Source organism: Notolepis coatsorum (genome assembly GCF_963971535.1).
Source record: "Notolepis coatsorum genome assembly, chromosome: 1".
Taxonomy (NCBI): Eukaryota; Metazoa; Chordata; class Actinopteri; order Aulopiformes; family Paralepididae; genus Notolepis; species Notolepis coatsorum.
In genome coordinates this window covers 191,973,648-191,996,147 of record NC_140165.1, presented here as the reverse complement: position 1 = coordinate 191,996,147, position 22,500 = coordinate 191,973,648, and the positions used below count along the sequence as shown (strand labels likewise).

The 22,500-nt window shown below is 42.4% G+C and overlaps 1 protein-coding gene across 6 annotated transcripts in view; it reads right to left on the bottom strand.

The window, feature by feature from the left end:
• The window catches only part of ltbp4 (latent transforming growth factor beta binding protein 4), a 219,225-nt gene that overhangs the window by 136,891 nt on the left and 59,834 nt on the right, over positions 1–22,500 (bottom strand). For 5 of the 6 annotated variants that reach the window (XM_084334973.1, XM_084334977.1, XM_084334974.1 and 2 more), the window contains exons 4-6: positions 11,139–11,241; positions 5,789–5,848; positions 1,635–1,757 (exon numbers count right to left, since the gene is read on the bottom strand). In XM_084334973.1, the coding sequence (XP_084191099.1) occupies positions 1,635–1,757; positions 5,789–5,848; positions 11,139–11,241 (286 nt within the window). The remainder of the gene's footprint in view (positions 1–1,634; positions 1,758–5,788; positions 5,849–11,138; positions 11,242–22,500) is intronic. The other variant, XM_084334978.1, reaches the window with a different exon arrangement.

The following is a 22,500-nucleotide window of genomic DNA, read 5'->3' as shown; positions in this document are numbered from 1 at the left end:
GAGCAATACAATTTATTTTTAATTTTCTTTTAACATACACATTTTTCTGTATTTTTTATTAATAGAAATTATCGCGTTAAAGTCCCAGCCCTAATTAATACAAGAAACTTTCATTTGTTATATATTATAAGATACAACCCTTACTAAACTTCTTTTTAGCAGAATATTATTTAATTTGTTATATATTAATATATAAAACCCTTGTTAAACTCGTCTTTTCATTAGTGGTTTAACATGGAAAAGACATTTCTGCCTAGGTTTTCTGTCATGTGATTGGATTATCGAAGCTCAGAAAGTAATGCAAAGCGAATGAGAGGCCATAGATCAGACAACATTTAAAGCAGTTAAATGTTACACCATGGAGCAAGCCTGGTATCAGGGAGGAGGGGGTGAGAGGCATTGGAGATCAACAGAGAGAGAGATCAAGAGAGAGAGCACTCCCACCAACTGATTAAAGGAAAAAGCCCCGGTGTTCAGGCTTTAGCCAGCACTGCAGACAGACAGACAGAGAAATAATAACATCATTAGAGCCAAGACGTTGGCTTTCCCAAGAACAAGGCTGTAGACGGGAGGTGAGAGAGGGCGATATGTTTCTGTCATTAGGAGGCAGAAGCTGCATTCACCAACAGACTCACAGCATCACAGCCGTTGAGCACGCACAGAGAGAGAGAGAGAGAGAGAGAGAGAGAGAGAGAGAGAGAGAGAGAGAGAGAGAGAGAGAGAGATGTAGTGACTGAGAGACAATGGTAGAAAGAGAATGAACATGACAGAGAGAGCTGGATCTCCTTTACACAAACTATAAAAGCTTGTCTTTGCCTTCGACACACACCTCTCTCCAGAAGAGAGAGTCCCACCGGCAGATGGTGTCACACCACCAGGCCCACACACAGAGCAGACAAGCCTTCAGGCGAACCAGCATTCAACCACAACAACGTCTCCTCCAGTTGAACGAATGCCAGTTGGAATAACCAGACCGCTTTGATTCTCCCAAACATCTCTGCACCAAAACAACTCAGCTCCACAGATCTTCAATGGAGATAAAAGAGTCCAGTTGCACTATTAAAAAAGATGTGTTTAAATAAGAGAAATGGAGAGAAAATGTGTTTTCCTTAAAGGTGATATAGATAACATTTGTATGTAGCGGTTGCGGCAAAATGTCCCTCCCTTGCCCAATATCTTAATTCTGAATTCTGACTTTTGCAATTTGGTGTTCTCACTTTCATTTCTGCTATTGTTAGCTAGCTACTTGGTAAATTAGTAAATTAGTAAATTTACAAAAATAAGTTCAATACAGCTCATGTTATTTTCAATGGGAGCAAGAGGGATCTCACAGCTTTATTTACCTAGTAATGTCAGCAATTAACACCCAAAAACAAGAACAAATAGTCCCAAAATAGCCAAGAACAAATAGTTCCCATTGACGTTCAATAGATCAATTTCAAATGTGTATTTATCTTAAAACATTCCATTTATTGGAGCAAAGATGAGCTCGGTGCCGAGATTCGTTTGGGGAAAACCAATCCCAGAATCTGTGCTATTCCCAGGTTCATTCCCAAGCCGGCGGCTGAGACGACAGCGGCATTCCGACATGCCAAGGCGTTCTGGAACGTTGTTTGTGTGCGTGCACTACTTACAGATGCAGATTCCGTGCGAGGCGTCGAGGATGAACCCCGACCTGCACACACAGCTGAAACTGCCCCTGGTGTTCACACAGAGTCCATTCTCACACAGACCAGGCTGGACGCACTCATTCACATCTACACACACACACACACAGGCACGCGCGCGCACACACACATACATGCACACACACACACACACATTCATACATATATACATACATGCACACAAACACACACATACATGTATGTACACACACATACATGTACGCACACACACACACACACATACATGTACACTCACACACACACAGGGGCAGGAATGTGAATTCATGTTCACACTCACACTCACAAACAGTAAACCAGGGAATGTAGGTGTACTGACGCACATACAGATAGATGGTAGGTAGTTCACGCAAACCAACAAACACAAAATGCATATAGACTCACTCATTCACTCAGTAATTCACACACAGAGGCTCACTCACTCAGTGTGGTGTTTACATTACTAAAGAAAAAAGCCTTTGTTTAGTGATATTACTGTATTGGCCCGAATATGAGACGAGAATATAAGAGGTTGTCTTATATTAGTGCTCTAGAGATTGGAGGGGGGTCATCTGTAGGCATGGGCCGGTTACCGATTTCACGGTTTACCTCGGTTTGAAAACATTGCAGTGTCAAAACCACTATTACGTTCAGATGGTAGGTTTCGGCGGTAAACATTTCGAATCATGAACTTCGGAAAATGCCTGTCATAAATGTCAACTGTTTAGCCTGGTTAGCCTATGTATGTTTAATCCAGTAAGAATATTACTAGGCTATATAACATACATTGGTGCAAGTAGATTACACTAACAAAACATATTGCCCTTTTGACATGTAGCCTATACATGTAGCCTGAACACTATCACTTTCTACAAGCCCAGGGGCCTCGCCTCCGCTGGAGGTGATCACTGGTAGACTGAATAACGTTTACTCCAGATTTGATGAAAGTAACACGAGCATCCTGTTTTTATTCCTTCCAACTCCAGTGACTTGTCTGGGCTGACTGTCACAGAACATGAGGTGTGCAAGGTCCTGTCCAGTACTAAGGCTAGGAAAGCCACTGGCCCGTGAGGCATTCCTCCCAGGGCCGTCAGACTCTGCTCTGAGCAGCTTGCCCCTGTGCTCACAGACCTTTTTAATATGTCACTGGAGCGCCGCCTTGTTCCAAGGAGCTTCAAGGAATCTACTATCATTCCGGTTCCTAAGAAATCACCTGTGACTTGTCTTAATGATTACAGACCTATTGCTCTAACCTCATTTTTTTTTTTTTTTTTTTCCTCCATTTTTCCTCCGATTTTCTCCCATCCCAATGTTAGTCGTATGCCAATTCCCAGTCCCTTCCTGATCGCTGCGCACTTACCCCCCACAGTCAGATCATCTGGGAGAGTGGAGGCTACCACGTGCTTCCTCCGACACACGTCCAGCCAATCACCGCTTCTTTTCACCTGGCAGCGCGGATTCTCATTGAGAGGGCGTAGCGTGTGGGAGGACCACACAATCCCCCTCACGTCCAATCCGCGCTTAGCAGGCGCCCCGACCGAACTGTAGGAGTCGCTGTTTACAACGACCCGGACCCACCCCGCCAGCTTCTCCCACCCTCTGATACAGCCAATTGTATCAGTGCAGACGGCCAGCCAAGCTGGTGACAACCCCGGAACTCTAACCTCAGTTTTAATGAAATGTTTAGAGCGGCTAGTGCTGAATTATATAAAAGGTCAGATTCCTACCTGTCTTGATCCCTGGCAGTTCGCCTACAAGAAAATTAGATAGGTAGATGATGCTATTTCCTTAGCTCTTAATCCTGTGTATGAACACTTAGATAAGAAAAACGTCTATGTTAGAATGCTTTTGATCGATTATAGCTCTTTTAATACGCTTATTCCATCTAATCTGATCCACAAACTCATTTTGAGACCTCAAAGAGTCAGGATTGGAAACAATATGTCTGATGAAATTGTTTTAAGTACTTGTTTGCCACAAGGCTGCATTCTCAGCCCTTTACTGTTCTCTCTCTGCACTCATGACTGTACTGCTTCCTATGATAACAATCTGATAGTAAAGTATGCTGATGATACCACTGTCATTGGGCGTATAAACTCAAATGACAAGTCATTTTACAGATCAGAGGTGCAGAACCTAGTTAGGTGGAGTGAGACCAATAACCTCACCCTGAATGCTTCCAAAACGAAGGAGCTAGTCATTGATTTTAGACAAGGTATCCCATCTCCCCATTACCATAAATGGCTCAGAGGTGGAGATGGTGAGCAGTTTTACATTTCTTGGGGTCACTATTTCAAATGACCTGAGCTGGCACTCCAATACCAGAACTATTGTTAAAAAGTCCCAGCAACGTCTTTTCTTTCTTAGGAAACTGAAAGAGTTCACTAATAACAGGGTGATTCTACATAACTTCTATCGCTGTGTGATTGAGAGCGTTCTTACTTCCTCCTGTACTATATGGTTTGGTAACATTACAGACAAGGAGAAGAAATCTCTGAACAGAATTGTGCGTCTCGCACGCAAGACAATTGGGGTTAGCCTGCCAGCTCTAGAAGAGATATATGGTGCCAGGCTGCTTTCCTGTGCCTCTGGCATCATCAACGACCCCTCTGGTCACCCAGCCGCAGGCCTCTTTGTCCCCCTCCCGTCGGGCAGACGCTACCGCTCTATCACATGCTCTACCTCTCGGTTTACTAAGAGTTTCTTCCCCAGTGCTGTGCGCAGCCTGAATAACTCCAAAGGCTAGATTTGTATATTATCTTATTTTATTTTGGTGTGTTATTAGTCAGGTTGTGGAAGTGCTGTTTCTGTGTATCTGTGCATCACGCACTTTGATTATATGCACTTTTACTGTAAATTGTGCCTCTATGCATTATGCACTTTACTATGATATGCACTTTAGGGGAACTTGGAACTTGGTTGATATCAACCTTAGCATTTGTCCTTTAATACTGTCTGTGTTTTTTTTCCTGTGCTGTTTCTACTCTGCTCCTGTATTGGACTAGTTGTAGACACACTGTGTTGCTCTGTACCTGTATTCCAATGTGGATTCGTCCATACATGGCAAATAAAATCTCTGACTCTGACATAATCATGAACGTTTATTTGGAAGTATTTTTTATTCTGTACTTAGTTTGAAAGTGGTCAGACAGTTCCCTCTGTGTGTAATACAGACAGTCTTCACACATTCATAAATAACACTTACAGAAAAGCAGATTTTTTTATACCGTTATATACCGCGAAACCGTAGTATTTTTGCCCAAGGTTATCATACCATCAAAATGTCATACCGGCACATGCCTAGTCATCTGTAAGCTTAGTAACAGGACTCACTCAGGTTGTGTGTTTTGGGGGGTCATCTGTAAGCTTTGCAACAAGACTCACTCAGGTTTTGTGTCTTTGGGGGCAAACCTGCTATTGTCCCTATTTACTACTTATGAGGTGCGAGTGTGCATGTGTGTGTGCTGTGAGTGATTGGGAGAGAAATGGAGAGAAACGTTAGCTTAGCTATTTTTCCACCTGCCATGAAGATGTTGACACACTACTATCATAGCCTGCATCCACTGTGATACATGATAAAGCCAGTGCATTGTTGTGAAGTGTAAGTGCACCTGCTGTTGGGGTATCTATTCATCTTGATACATTCTAAATATGTAAGTGCATATTTATCTTATCTTAAAGTGCCAGACAGCACAGCAAAATACAATACACGGAAAATGTTGTGTCCCCTTCAGGAAATTCAGAAGTCCCCAACAGTGGAATGAGACGTCCGTCCCTGACATTTCAAATCTCTAGAGCCTGATTATAAGACAACCTCACATTCCATAATTTGTGGGGGAAAACATGGTCTTATATTTGGCACAATGCGGTATGTGGAAGAGGCACATAATTTCACATTAAATTACGTTTTTATTCCACATAAGTGAACACTGAAAACAGTCCTCTAAAACGATTGATTAACATACTGGTTTTTTTTCGATTTTTGTGTAGTTTGTGCATGTGAGCGTGTGTGTGTGTGTGTGTGTGTGTGTGTGTGTGTGTGTGTGTGTGTGTGTGTGTGTGTGTGTGTGTGTGTGTGTGTGTGTGTGTGTGTGTGTGTGTGTGTGTGTGAATGTGTGACTCACCAACACACTGTGTTCCATTGGCTCTGTCAAAGCCAGCAGGGCAGCTACTGTTGCCAAGACCTGATAATAATCACTGTATCAATTAATCAATTAAACACCCACCATGACACCAGCACTCAGATACACACAGGAAGACAGGAAGTATATGAAGAAGATTTTTCTTTGGTGCCACACAAGAAATTAGCAGTTAAGGTGGACCTGTTGAGATTAAAGGCAGAGACCAAAGAACCTGAGTTGATAGTTACGGTCATTCCCACTGAAATCAACATTTGTGAATGCTCATTTGGCTGGTCCACCTTAGGGATAGTTCAGATTTTTGGAACGCTTGCCATATTTCTTACTTACAAATGATGATGTTGATCGATGCTGTTCCTCATGCTAGTTAGCCACAAACCAATACAAAGTCAATGGGGTCCCACTCCTGTCTGTACAAGCTGATTGAAGCTCTGAAATCTATTTTGCGTGCACTGAGCTTCAGCTTGTACAGACAGGAGCTTGACCCCATTGACTTTGCAGTGATTTGTGAAAATGAAAATTAGCTGCATGTCAGTGAATAAGAATGGGAATTTGGGTAGCTTTTAAGCCATAAAACCTGAATATAATCATGTGCATCTGCTAACAAATGTATAAACGATAAAAAAAAAGCAATGTGCTGCTCTGTTTTTCAACCTGTCAAAAGCCTTTGATACAGTTGATAATTCCCTGCTTTTACATAGACTGCTGAGTATTGGGTGTGACCCTAATGCTTCCACTACCTCTCTGATAGAAAGCAGTGCATGAAAGCGGGTAATGTTCAATCTGCATTTTTATCAATAACAAAAGGTGTCCCGCAAGGTTCGATTTTAGGACCAGTCCTTTTCACACTTTATATCAATGATATTGTCCGGTCTTTAAATACCTGTAATGTCCATCTGTAGGCAGATGGCACTATTTTATATTGTTGGGCTGACTCCATACTATTGGTTGATCATTCTTTTAATTAAGCAACATTAAAGAATTGAGCAACGTTACAACAGTCTACAGGTTTGAAAAGGTGTGTGTTTACCCACCGTGTAGCAGGACGCCATCTTTAGTCTTCTGCTTACTGCCTACTTGCCTCTGCCTTCTGCTTCACACTGACTAGGGAAATGAGATGCTGCACCCCTGGTTTGTGGCCATAGCTAGTATAGGAAACAGTGTGGATTGAGCTGAGAAAGGACTCTACTGATCAACATCATTATTTGTAACTAATAAATATGGCCAGGCTTCCAGAACATCTGAGCAGAGGATGCACACCTTTCGTGCAGCTGCTGCCATTGAGGTGCCCCTCTGTGAGGCACAGAACCCCCAGCAGAAGGAAGAGAACAGTTTGAGAATAGAACAACTATTAGGATCCAGTAGAACGTGGAACCTGGAATGTTCTCCCAGAGACCAGCTGTTCTGTCCTGGCCCGTCACCGTGACAACCTGTCCCGAGGTCTGCTTCAGATCAAACTGAAATTAAATCATTATTTGAGGTCTGGTTTAGGTCAGTCAGAGGACTATTATTAAAAATCATTATTATTTATGTTTCTGGGTCAACGACTCCGAAAGGGGGTGACAAACATAATGCTCTCTGTATCTCACCATCCCTCGCTCCTTTCTCCTCTCTCTCTCTTTCAGTCTCTTTTTTTATCTCCTCACCATCTCTGTCGCTGCCCCTCTCTGTCTCTACCTCTCCCTTACCATCAGTCCATCTCTTACATGATGGGGCAAGGAAAAGCAGAGAAGAGGGAATTGTTAAAAGAAATCAATGTCGCTGTGCAGACAGACAGACAGACAGACAGACAGACAGACACACAGCTGACAGTAACATCACTAATGGGTCCTATACTGTCTCTAGCTGACAGTAACATAACTAATGAGGTCATGTATAAGTATCTAGCTGACAGTAACATCACCAATGAGGTCATATATAAGTCTCTAGCTGACAGTAACATAACTAATGAGGTCATATATAAGTCTCTAGCTGACAGTAAAATAACTAATGAGGTCATATATAAGTCTCTAGCTGACAGTAACATCATTAATGAGGTCGTATATAAGTCTCTAGCTGACAGTAACATAACTAATGAGGTCATATATAAGTATCTAGCTGACAGTAACATAACTAATGAGGTCATATATAAGTCTCTAGCTGACAGTAACATCATTAATGAGGTCATATATAAGTCTCTAGCTGACAGTAACATAACTAATGAGGTAATATATAAGTCTCTAGCTGACAGTAACATAACTAATGAGGTCATATATAAGTATCTAGCTGACAGTAACATAACTAATGAGGTCATGTATAAGTCTCTAGCTGACAGTAACATAACTAATGAGGTCATAAGTCTCTAGCTGACAGTAACATAACTAATGAGGTCATATATAAGTCTCTAGCTGACAGTAACATAACTAATGAGGTCATATATAAGTCTCTAGCTGACAGTAACATAACTAATGAGGTCATATATAAGTCTCTGGCTGACAGTAACATAACTAATGAGGTCATATATAAGTCTCTAGCTGACAGTAACATCACTAATGAGTCCTAGATTGTCTCTAACTGAAAGTAACAACACTAATCTATCTATCTATCTATCTATCTATCTATCTATCTATCTATCTATCTATCTATCTATCTATCTATCTATCTATCTATCTATCTATCTATCTATCTATCTATCTATCTATCTATCTATCTATCTAATGGTTAATAGTTGTGGGGTAGTTATTAAAAGGCATTGTGTCATTATTCTGATTTGACAGTTGATGTGATATGCTCAGGGGCCTTTCTCACTCACCATTCGGGGTCGAATCAGCGCCGTTTCGCACCCAAAAGGGGTGTGTCCGTCTGAGTGAGAACGCTCCCCCCCATCCCCGCCCCTGCTGATTCGTCCCCGGGGGAACTGAACCTGGACCGATGAAATAGGTGGTCTCGGGTGCGGGCCAGTGGGAGCGGGGGGCGTGACACACACAATGTCGTTTCTGTAATGCTTTCATGCTTGCTTGAATTTTGGGCAGATAAAACCACACAGCAACAACTGGACAATACCCACAAAAACGATATTTATGGGCAATTTGCGAGTTCAGACCTCAACAACAAGCATGTGGAGCCTCACAGCTCAGTGGATGAAAACATGAAGCCACGTTACAAAGCACAGCACTTCCCTGGCTCGCATTAGGCCTGGCAATTTTGTTTGCCATTGCTATGTCTATACATTGGTTTCTTGTTCGAATGCATTTATTTCCAGCATTAGACCAGTGGTGCCCAACCAGTCGGCCGTGGTCGACCAGTAGATCAATGACATGCAATATAATTGCCACGAGCGATGGGGTAATGTTAGCTGCTGAACAGGCTAAGCTAACTAGCGTTAGCCGTTAGGTGCTGGCTGGCTAACTAACGTTAGCTATACTGTTATACTGGCATATTCCATTCACGTTAGCATGTAAGCTAACAAAATATGCGCCGATGAGACTAAACTCCGCTTTTGGTGTTCAATTGTGTTGATGTTAGTTTTGTTTCATCAACAAATGAGAGGCAGAACACACAGTGAATGTATCCGTTTTGTTTATTGCACGTTCTTTGCTGAAAAATAAGTGCTACAGTGGCTATACTAGACTAGTAATAGGCTAAGCTAACTAGCGTTAGCCGTTAGCTTAGCGTTAGCCCTGGGAAACGCTCAAACGCGGACTCTACAACAGCATCCATTCGTGAGAAAAGGGGGTGGGTTATATTGAAAAGGCTTGACAACAGAGGTTCAAATATAACTTCATATTTATTGGTTATTTGTTTATTTCAGCATCCAGTATCCAGCGCTATGTTAACACTTCCTGTGTTTACATTTTCGAGGGTGACATCATCGCATACGGCAAGCGTACGCGCTCAAAACGCAAACCGTAAACAGAACCCGGAGCGCACCAAGACTTGAAGTGTGTACACAAACTAGAGGGGGGAGAGGGGGGGGGGAGTTCGCACTCAGAGACGGATCGGACCAGAACGGATCGGAACGGACCCGAATGGGTGAGTGAGAAAGCCCCCTGAGATGCCAAGAGGCTTCCTGCCATATACTGATCCAATACGGTTACAACCCCTGTGTGTTAAGAGATGTGGTGTGTGTGTATTCATTGCATGCATGTACATAATATGTGTGTGTGTGCGTAAATTATGTATAATTCGAATTTCTAATCAATATTGTGTATATGTTAGTATGTGTGTGTGATTGTGCATGCATGCATGTAAGAAAGAGTGTGTTTCCAAGTCCAAGTCTCTCTGAGTGTGTGTGTGTGTGTGTGTGTGTGTGTGTGTGTGTGTGTGTGTGTGTGTGTGTGTGTGTGTGTGTGTGTGTGTGTGTGTGTGTGTGTGTGTTAAAGCCAAGTCCAACAGAGCTACATTCTTTAGTTGTTAGTCAGCTCTGCAACAGAACATTGTGATACTGTGTGTGTGTGTGTGTGTGTGTGTGTGTGTGTGTGTGTGTGTGTGTGTGTGTGCATGCGTGTGCATGCGTGTGTGCGTGTGTGTGTGTGATAATGTCAGATGGTTATGTAAGGTCCTGATGGAATATGTCCAGAATATTACAACCATAAAACTTCAGGATTCTACGAATGGAAACGCTTTGTTCACAGAAACACAGAGAGAGAGAGAGAGAGAGAGAGAGAGAGAGAGAGAGAGAGAGAGAGAGAGAGAGAGAGAGAGAGGAGGATGGGCATGAAAGAGAGTGTATATTTTTTTATTAAGCGTGTGTATGTGTGTATGTGTAAGAGAGAAAGTGTGTATTTGTGAGCATCGGGCATGTTCATAAAGTTGTCAATAGCCAAGAAGAAGCTAGATTTAGTTATATCTCTGTTGTAATAGGTAGTCAGACAGTGTGATTTAGTTATATAAATGTTGTAATAGGTAGACAGACAGTGTTATTTAGTTATATCTCTGTTGTAATAGGTAGCCAGACAGTGTTATTTAGTTATATCTCTGTTGTAATAGGTAGCCAGACAGTGTTATTTAGTTATATCTCTGTTGTAATAGGTAGCCAGACAGTGTTATTTAGTTATATCTCTGTTGTAATAGGTAGCCAGACAGTGGTATTTAGTTATATCTCTGCTGTAATAGATAGCCAGACAGTGAGGTTTAGTTAAATCTCTGCTGCAATAGATAGCCAGACAGTGTGATTTAGTTATGTCACTGTTGTAATAGGTAGCCAGACAGTCTCTGGTAGGGGACAGAATATGTTTTTTGTAATATATACTGGTAATAAGCCAATATCAGAAGCATACTGAACCTTTATAATATCTGAATCCTATGTACATGTGATTTGATGTGCAGGTTCAGAGAAAGTATTTAAGAGGTGTACCTTTGTTAGGAGGACACAGAACACACTCGTTGATGCCCCAGGCCTTCCCTATGCCTCTGCAACACGTATCCTGACTCCTCAGGCCTGGGAGAGGAGAGCTACACTGGAGAGAGAGAGAGAGGAAGAGAGAGAGAGAGAGAGAGAGAGAGAGAGAGAGAGAGAGAGAGAGAGAGAGAGAGAGAGAGAGAGAGAGAGAGAGAGAGAGAGAGAGAGGGAGATGGAGAGAGAGAGAGAGGTTAATATACAGTTAATATACAGTATATATATATATTAAGGCTGTCAAAGTTAACGCGTTATTAACGCACAATTCCTTTAACACCACTATTTTTTTAACGCACAATTAACATTTTGGACAAAGAATTATAATAATGTTTTACTAGACTTCACTCAGGTGTATTATTGATACTCTCATTGATACTATGTTTGTTTCTGACTCGAAGTGTGTGTGTGAGAGAGAGAGAGAGAGAGAGAGAGAGAGAGAGAGAGAGAGAGAGAGAGAGAGAGAGAGAGAGAGAGAGAGAGAGAGAGAGAGAGAGAAGAGAGAGGGGGGGTGAAAGAGATGAGGAAGGGGCAAGAGAAAAATAGAGCTGGGAGAGTGTGTGTGTGAGAGAGAGAGGGGGGGGGTGAGTCCTCAGCCCTTGTGTGGGTGAATGTAACAAGTTCCTAACGTTTTCTTTCCCCTATTATTTCATGCACACTTTATTCATTGTGTTAAATGATTTTTTTTTTTTTTTGTATTTAATTTTTTTTATTATTTTTTAAACAAACATATAAACAAACATGACAACACACGATAAGATACACAAGCATTAGTTGACAGTGCACATCCAATGAAATCACATTTTAGTTAATTGTCATATATAGGATATACCCTTAATACCTGTTATCTAAAAACCTACACACATATGCTCCAGCTCGTACCCCCCCCCCCCCCCCCCCGGACCCCCCATTGGATAATCCATCCATTTTCCCTCGCTCCTAACCAGACATTACCATTATATGCTAGCTTTTATTTTCTCCACCACTTCTAACCACAATGTCATTTTGGATTCATTGAGACCCAAAATTCTTGCTGTAGATATTTCTTGATAGATCACATCGAGATATGTAATAATCCAGACCTTTCGGCAAATTTTTTCCGGTTGGAACCATCGTGATGCTATCAGCTTTTTAGCCACTGTGATACCCGATAAAAACCAATCTCTTTAGCTGTGGATGTACTGCACACTCAAAAACATCATTTAGCAGTAATACAGAGGGGTGTACAGGTATATTCCAAGTTACGAGATTTGATAATTATCAATGATTATTTCTTTTAAGTTATTTTGTGCATCACTCTGTTTTGAATTTGATGCAAATTTGTAATGCATGAGGGTCATCCGTTTGTGTTAAATGGCTGCATAAACAGAGAATGAAATCTACTGTATGTACAGTAGGTTTTTTATTATTGCGACAGCTCCGCCATTTTTAAACTGATTTCAAATCGGATGGTTGCTAAATGTTCACAATAGGGGAGACAAACTAACTGCGCTCCAATATATGCCAATAACGTTCAGTTTTGTGGTATATAATCCAGAGTAATAAGAGAAATAAAAATAATTCATGGAGGAAGGTCAATTTCTATTGGAATGAGTCTTCCAGATGCCAGCCCTAATCAGCTGGACTCAGTCCTGCCCGACCTAGCCAGTCTTGTACATGCAAGTACACTTTGAAACTGTGGTACTTTGTGGCAGATGCTGTAGGGGAAGCACTTGAGGATGCACAAAGATTGAACTTGTTGCAACCTTTTGACAAAATCATTCATGATGAAGGCGATCAATGTTATACTCTTTTCCACTGCTGTAGATAGTCAGAACTGCAGCTTGGCCAGCTTCTTCAATTTCCCTCTTTGTTGAATCTTCATTGCTGAAAACAGCTGCATGCTTCTGAAAGTCTGGATCTTTTCTGATCAACTTCAAAGCAGTGCCTTTGCCAAACCCATAGACACTTGATGTAGTATCACAACCCAATATTGCAAGAGGATACAATCGCAGGCATTGTTACTTACCTAGGTATTTTTTTTAGGTTGTGAATGTTCCACACTTTCATCTCTTTTGCAGCCTGTTTGGGCTCTGGTCTAAGGAACACCTTACGGCTTTCTACATTTGCATGGTGGCACAGCAGTACCAACAGGTCTGTATCTTTACCAACAACAACAACAGTATCTTGTTCAGTTCAGTTCAGTTTGAACAGGCTGACTCTAGAGGCATGTGGCAGGGCCTCAGAACAATGACAGACTACAAAGGAACCCCCCTCAAACTGAACAGTGACATCTCCTTAGCAAATGATCTCAATTCCTTCTATGCGAGGTTTGAGGCTGTGAATAACAACACCAGCCTACAAACCACGGCAATGGGGGGGGGGGGGGGTCTGCTGATGGAGACTCAGTGTTCAGGGTAACAGAGCATGAGGTGAGACGGATCTTTAAAAAAGTGAATATCAGGAAGGCAGCAGGACCGGACGGCATCCCCGGCCGCGTCCTAAAAGTCTGTGCCGACCAACTGGCCCCGGTATTCACTGACATCTTCAACCTGTCCTTGGAACAGGCTGTCATCCCCACCTGTCTGAAGAAGTCCACCATCATCCCTGTACCCAAAAAATCTACGCCCGCTTGCCTCAACGACTACCGCCCTGTAGCCCTCACCTCCATAGCCATGAAGTGCTTTGAGAAGCTAGTGAAGGGCTACATCTGTTCCTCCCTCCCCATCAACCTGGACCCTCTGCAATTTGCATATCACCCCAACAGGTCCACGGAGGACGCCATAGCCCATGTGCTGCACACAGCAGCATCACATCTGGACAAGAGGCAGGGGAACTATGTGAGAATGCTGTTCATCGACTACAGCTCAGCATTCAATACCATAGTCCCCTCCAAACTCATAGCCAAGCTCAGGGACCTGGGCTTGAACTATGACCTGTGCCAGTGGGTCTTGGACTTCCTGACGGGCAGACCCCAGGTGGTAAGAGCCGGCAACTGCACCTCCTCATCCATCACGCTCAACATAGGGGCCCCCCAGGGCTGTGTTCTGAGCCCCCTCCTCTACTCCCTGTACACACATGACTGCGTAGCACAGCGGAACAACAACACCATCATCAAATTTGCTGATGACACAGTAGTGGTGGGCCTGATCTCTGCCAACGACGAAAGGGCCTACCTGGAAGAGGTAGAGAACCTGTCACAGTGGTGTCAGGAGAACTGCCTCTCCCTGAACGTCAGCAAAACAAAAGAGATGATTGTGGACTTCAGGAGGTCGGGGGTCAAGGACTACAGCCCCCTCAGCATCGACGGGGCACCGGTTGAGAGAGTGAACAGTTTCAAGTACCTCGGAGCCCACATATCCGAGGACTTGACATGGACCACACACATTGACAGTGTTGTGAAGAAGGCACGACAACGCCTCTACTTCCTCAGGCGCCTAAGGAAGTTCCAAGTCAGTCAGAAGATCCTTAGGAACTTCTACTCATGTACAATAGAGAGCATCCTGACCGGCAACATCACCTCCTGGTTTGGGAATAGCACTGCACAAGACCGTAGCAGACTACAAAGAGTGACACGTTCAGCCGAACGCACAATTGGAGGGGGGCTTCCCACCCTCCAGAACATTTACATCAAGCGGTGCAAGGGGAAGGCTAAGAGAATTATTAAGGACTCGAGCCACCCGAACAACTGCCTCTTTGAACTGCTGCGGTCAGGCAAGCGATACCGGAGTCTTAAGGCGAGCACAGAAAGACTCAGAAGAAGCTTCTATCCCCAGGCCATCAGGCTGCTAAACGAACAATAATCGCTAAACGAACAATAATCACTATGCAACAACCATCAAATGCACACAGCACACACACCCACACGCACACACTCACTCAAACAAACAACACACTGCAGCACCCACTCTCCACACTTTAGATCACACAAACACACTTACACTTTATATTTATTGATAAAGGATTTGCACTACAACTCGTACACCTACTGTGAATTGTACCTAAATTGCACCTCGTCCCATTTCTCCATTTCTGCCTTGCACTATATAGTATTGTATATTAGTACACTGCACAGTATTGTATATTGTATGGTAACTACGTCTATTCTGCATCGAACATTGTACATATGTCTAAACTGAAAACTGTGACCTCTTTTTTTTACTTCTAATTTTACTATGTTTTTATTTCATACTTATCTTGTCTTGCACAGTCTCTGGAGCGCAACAGTAAGAAGCATTTTGTACAAAAGTATTCTGTACTTCTGTATGACAACTATTAAAGAAACTTGAAAACTTGAACTTGTGTTCTTGCCGCCTGCACTGCTGTCTGCACTATCAACAGGTCGGCATCTCCATCACTATGGACAACTCTGAAGCCCTCTTCCTCAAGCTTCCTCCCCATGAGATTTATCATCCTTTGTTTGTTGGCTTTATTTGACAAAAAAGATTCCTTCTGTGATTTACAGATCATAACTTCTGTAAAATGTATTGTTGGCTCCATGTGTCCTTTCCTGCGACGCTGGTGGGTGCTGTCCTTAGTAGATGCCCCGCCTTCATATCCATCAAATACAATCACAGTTGATTGGCCATATTTCTTCTGTACATATTATATGTACATCTTTGTAATGGCACCATTGGTCATTCCACGAGGCCATGGTAACCTTTGCATGAGAGAGCCTCCGTCTTCTAGAACATACTGAACATCATGTGAGGGGCAATTATCATCAGGTGTAGTCCATGTTGAGCCCATTATGTGCTGGTTTGTTTGCTTTTCTCATCATCCCCATATTGTCAAACAATGCAGGAGGGTGTGCACACAATTCATGGTTGAAAATTTCATTGCGGTTCTCCATGTGTTCTGAAGCAGCCATGTAGCGCTGGAACAAAAGCTCAGGAGCGATTTGCACCATCTCCCCATCAACTTTGATTTCATGCTTGTCTGCCAGGGTAACTGCCTGGTCTTTTCTCCTGAAAGTATACTGTGCAACATTTTCTCTTTCCATTTTGTGTAGAATATTCAAACCTACATCTTTGCCCTAAATCCATTTTTACCTATGCACAGATTATATGGATTTTGACAATGTTCCACCACTTAGATTTTCCTAGATTTTTAGTATGTTAAATGGGAAGGTTTCATGAGCTGAATACAACACAAATTAATTCTGTTGAAATTAGTCCTAGGTTGGGCCCTTTTTTCTCACAGATTGCCTGGCCTATGAGGCGGCCAGAGGATGTAGAGAGGAGGGGCCTTGAGGGTGTGTAGTTAGAGACCCTTGACCGGAGGTAGGCGGGAGCCGTTCCCTTCTCTGCACGATATGCCAGGTCGAGGACCTTGAAGCGGATTCATGCGGCGATGGGGAGCCAATGCAGGTCCCTGAGAAGTGGGGTGACATGGGCTGACTTCGGTAGGTTTGAGATCAGGCGGGCTGCTGCGTTCTGAATGAGCTGAAGAGGCTTGGTGGCGGTGGTCGGTAGACCAGCGAGCAGTACATTGCAGTAGTCAAGGCTTCTTTTGTCAGGAAGGGGCGGATCCTTCTGATGTTGCTCAGGAGGAATCTGCAGGTTCTGGTTGTCACTGCGATGTGAGTGGAGAAGTTCAACTGGTCGTCGAGGACAACACCAAGGTTCTTGGCGGTCGGGGACGTGGTCACAGCTGCATTCTCGACTATGATGGAAAGGTCGGTCAGGGGGGAGGATTTGGCCGGCAGGTGGAGCAATTCTGTTTTGCTTAGGTTCAGTTTGAGGTGGTTGGTCGTCATCCAGGCGGAGATGTTGGACAGACAGGCCGAGATCCGCTCAGAGACGTGGATATCTGAGGGCATGGTTATAAGATCTCACAAGTTTCAAGTTTGCTTTTATTTGTCACGTATAAAGTACATTACATTGAAATGCTTGGTTCTGTATGAGCCCCTGAGAATGTGCTTCATACAGTAAAAAAGTGAGTGTGTGCATGTGGATGTGTGTGCAATAAGTGTAGATGGTTGGGTTAGTGTTGCATAGAGTCATTGAGCATCCTGATGGCCTGGGCCCAGGAGTTCAAAACTTTTAATCCCTATCTGATTGGATCAGATTTGGATTTTGGGTAGTTGAAAACCAAAAAACAGGATTAGGATCACTTTGATATCCGATCAGATCAGGAAATCAAATCCAAGCTTTAATCTGGATCAAATCTTCAAAACGGGTAGTTCAAACTGACAACAAAGGATTGGGATCAGTTTGATCCGAAAAAAAATTGATTATCTTGGATTTCCATTGGATTACCAGAGCAAAATGTACTATACAATTTATAATAAAAAAATATGTTTCAATATAAATAAGATGGAAAAGTTTGTTAACTGAAATAATACAAATAATTTTGCCTTCATGGCAAATACATTTAATTTTAAAGGGGACATGCATTGCTATTCCTAGCACTATTTGGGCAACTTTACACAAATCAGAATGACCTAATTAAATGGAGGAGGAAATTGTATCAACTGAATGAGAGCAATCCGCCAATATGGTATTTAGAGACACAGACCCATTGATACTAACCCCTATTACTATAAAAATAGACACTGAAAAAAGCCATTTATAATGCATGTCCCCTTTAAATGTTTTGGTCACATTTGTGGTGGCCTATTTTGTTTTCAATCAAATGTTGATGACATAAATGTTGATGCTCATAAAAGTATCACAACAAAGATTGTCAATCACAAATGTAATTTAGATTAACACATTGACGGCCACGGGGATTAGACGGGCCCCACTCTATATGGCTAGCATATCATAATAAGGTTTCATTGTGCCAGTGGCGGCTCGCCACTAGGGGCGCTCGGGCGCCGCCCCCCCTCAGGCCCTGCCCTGGTTATATGAGAGAAGAACAAGAAAAAATATTTTTTAGTTTTTTGTTTTATAGCCCTATAAATAATATAAACATGTTTAAAATGAATAATATTTACTCATTTTAAGTATGTTTGTGTTTCCAATGCACAATATAACGTTAATATATAAAATAAAAAATACTCGTTTTCCTGAACAGGAAGTGACTAATTTAATTTTTATTTTTTTTTCTCGGTCCGGGCTAGACGCAATAGCGCTCTGAGTGCGCGTCACTGTTTGATCGCTGTATCCGTCGCAGCCAATCAGTGCGTTGTGCGTTGTGCGTTGAAATATGACTATTATGTTGGAATCCGGGCGCGATTTGAAGCGGTCTAGGCAGCAGCGTCAAGAATTTCTGTAGCCGCATTTCGCGGAGACGCTCTCTGATTGGCCGACGTCAGTTTTTTTTTCCGTAGCAGCATTTCGCGGAGACGATCTCTGATTGGCCGAATCCAATTTCTATGTTCCAATTCTAGCTTGGTAAAGAAGATAGTTGTGTTGTTGTGACTGAGATGCGAGCTATTTGTCTTAGAGCGTGACTGCAAGTTCTTTCGACGGTTAAGCTTAGGCACTCTTTCAAAGTTGGTTAAGGTTAGAGTTTGTCTTAGAGCATGGCGATAGAACGCCAGGTAGTTTGCAGTCTGTTCGACGCGGAAATGGACAAAGAAATCAAGTACTGTCTTGTTGTGGTGCTAACAGCTAACAAGCTATATGGCGGATCGGATGCAGTCTGGACAGTGGACAGTGGTCTGGATATACATCAACAGCGGATTATACACTTTATCAAGCCCACCACGTTTCAATTAAACATGCTGTTGTGAGATGCAGCTATTTGTTGTTATCTCACACAGTACTTGTTGGCTATAAGCTATATATGGATGCAGTGTGGAGGGACATGCACAATGGACAATGCCATGGAGTGGATATATACTTTATCAAGCCCTGCTGCCTGCTCTGCTGTCAATTTAACAACAACAACAAGGTAGATTTGCAATACTCTGTCTTAGCTGGTGAGTCGCGATCTTTTTCTCTCTCTCTCTCTCTCTCTCTCTCTCTCTCTCTCTCGCTCTCTCTCGCTCTCTCTCTCTCTCTCGCTCTCTCTCTCTCTCTCTCAGCCACTCAGCTAACGCTTCTCTCTCTCTCTCTCTCTCTCAGCCACTCAGCTAACGCTTCTCTCTCTCTCTCTCTCTCTCTCTCTCTCTCTCTCTCTCTCTCTGCGTGTGTTTGGAGACAGAGCGAGTTTTGTTTCTAACTTTTCTATTTATATATTGTGTTTCAAGTTGTGAATTAGACTGTACTTTATTTGACTGGTTGTTGTGTGTTGTTGTAGTAACAGCTGAGCGACTCGTTCATAAGAGCCGATTCATTGCCGTGAGCGTGAGTCGAATCGCTCACGTCTTGCCATGAGTCGGTTGCGTGGTACATGTTTGCAAAATGTTTTGGTATATCGCCCCTAGTGGAGAAAAATCCAGCAGCCGCCACTGCATTGTGCGTGAGGCTGTTTGTAGAGCTAAATCTATACTTTCGATTATTGCTATCTGTCCATTCTCATTGTCAATTGACACTATAAACCGTCCCTTCAATATGCCTTAACACTTTGAGTGCCACGCCGGGTTTTCCTTTTTACCCCCTTGATGCCACGGTCCACTTCAATGTTAACGTTAATATCGCCTAATCTATGTTTCAAATTATGGCTATGTGTCTAATCTGCCCGTCGCTTATCTAAGAACACTTTTCCAGTCAGTGCTGTCAAGGCAGATTGGTTTTTTATCGCTTAATTTCCGTTTCAGAGCATTTTGAAAAGCACCCGTTTTGAAATAAAAACAGTTCATTCTAGACCAGTGGTTCTCAAACTTTTTACACCAAGTACCACCTGAGAACGTAGCTGGCTCTCCAAGTACCACCATATGACCGGCGTTAAAATACAGTCTATTCAGCTATGCGCAGTTCACGCAGGAGGCAAATGTATTCCTAATACCATTATGTATTGTTAACTTTTGTCAGACACAGCCACAATGTACAAAGGGATAGCACTAGAACTAGCAAACGCTTCCACACAACTCATACAATGCAAGGGGCATTGAGAACATAATAACTAACATTCTCACATAGCAAGTGAGAAAATTAAGAACAACTGTATTTCAGCAAATGTACTTAATTCTCTCTCTCTCTCTCTCTCTCTCTCTCTCTCTCTCTCTCTCTCTCTCTCTCTCTCTCTCTCTCTGTCTCTCTCTCTCTCTCTCACACAGCAAGCGATTGTCCATCATTCTCACACACACACACACACACACACACACACACACACACACACACACACACACACACACACACACACACACACACACACACACACACACACACACACACACACACACACACACACACAATTATTTTGTTACAAAAACTTAATTTCCTGCATTCTGGTGCAGGAATTTTTGAATTTTTACCCTTTAAATGCCAGTGTTTGTGATGGGCATCACAAATTATTGTAAAAAAAGAAAAGAAAACACATATTCAATAAATTTTTTAATGTTTACCCTTTAAATGCCAGTTTGTGTGATGGCATCACAAATTATTGTTAAAAAAAACACACAAAAAGTAAAATATTTTCAATATATCAAATGCAAAGTAAATTTTTCTGGGGGGGATTGTTACAGGCTAGGCATGTGTCAATGATTAGCAGCAACACAGATTTTGATGGATTTTTTGTAATGTCAGATTTGTTATCTGACATTACAAAAATTCTAAAAATAAATGGTTATGATCAGGGCTGAAGTTGAATTAAAGATTTATGACTGTTTAGACTGCATTACTCTCTGTCACAGTGATCTCCTGGTTGTTCCCCACTTAGGTTATCTAACTATCGCGCCACCGCAACCAGAAACACTGGCCTGGCCTGCTTCTAAGTTCAGTGGCCTGACTGCAAAAAAATTTTTTACTGGATGTTTACTGTTAATGCCTGTGTGTCTAATTTGATGTTATGTTTAAAAAAAAAATTTAAAATTTAATTTAATTTTTTTTTATTTTTTTTTTGTGCTTTTTTGTAAATGTTTTCAAGTACCACTAGTGGTACGCGTACCACAGTTTGAGAACCACTGTTCTAGACCATTCTGTGATAATCGTCTTTTACTGGAATATTCCAGAACGTTGATATTCGTCTGCCTATTTATGAATCGTTTTTAAATAAACGCTAGATGATCAATATTATACGTGCACGCAAGCACATTCGCGCCGCGCACGGATAATCGCCGTGTTCATTTCCTCTTGGACTTTTCCAGTGAAACCGAAAGAGCCCATTTCACAAAACAGCCTATATCTTCATAAAAATGTGTCTGATTATCCTAACACTGATAACATAGATTCCTTACCTGACATCAGATGGTATCCAACTGGTATATTCCAATTCCTGATCACCATTAGAAAAAATCGATAAGTGTATGGATCCAACGTGATACAGTAGTACACATGATTCCGCGGGGCTGAGAGGCTCCAGAATGAACTGTGGTAACCCCGGCTGGATCAGTGGACTGGAAAATGTGGAGTACCGGATTTTTTTCCCCATCCATTTTCATTGAGTCCATTCCAAAATCCCTTATGTCATCTGGGAGATGATAGGGGGCGCTTTTTTCCACATATGATCGCCGGCGGTGCTCGGGTATACTCGGGTAGGCTCACGTGATGCAATATGATTTCAGATCGCTAAAAAATAAAGAAATAAAAAATTCAGAGAAATCTCGTGAGTGGCTTTCAACATAACTATCGGAAACCCGAGATATCTCGTGTGTGGCAGTGAAAGTGTTAAACAAATAATTTTTTCATCAATACGTTCCCATTTTATAGCGTCTTGAATATGAACGTTATAGCAGAATGTTCTGGGATATTTCTTGGAACGCGAGATACAGGGCGCTAAGCTAATAACGTTAAATCGAATGGCGTTTCGGCCATAGACAAGCTAGAGATAAAAATCTAAATGCATTTGATCGGTATCATAGTCCACCATGAATGCATGAAAGGGGAGGGGGAACGTTGTTTCTGATTATTGATTACCAATAAAGGCATTAGCCTCAGTAGCCTAATTCGCTGACCGGGTGGATGGCTATCAAAACAAGGCCCGATTGGGCTGTAATTGACGTCAAATAGCTCTTACCTGTGGCCGGTTGGACTGCAAAAAGGATTTCCCAGTTATCGATCGCCATCTGGTAGATCCATATGTCCATTGGCTGATGTTATAATCCTTTACTGCATACTGAATTCAGCGTCCCAAAAACTATTTCAGGCGATCGGCTACACGCATAGCTATAGGCTAACAGAAAAATCCATTCATAAAAAAAAAAAAAAAAAAGAAAACACCGGTCTGTAACAGGGAACACTGCATTATCGAGACAGCGCCCCTATGAGGATCTGGCCGGTAATGCACTTTTCCGAATTCCAAGAGTAGGGTAGTAAATCTGCAGTGCCGCTCGTGACATTGAGTAGGATATTAA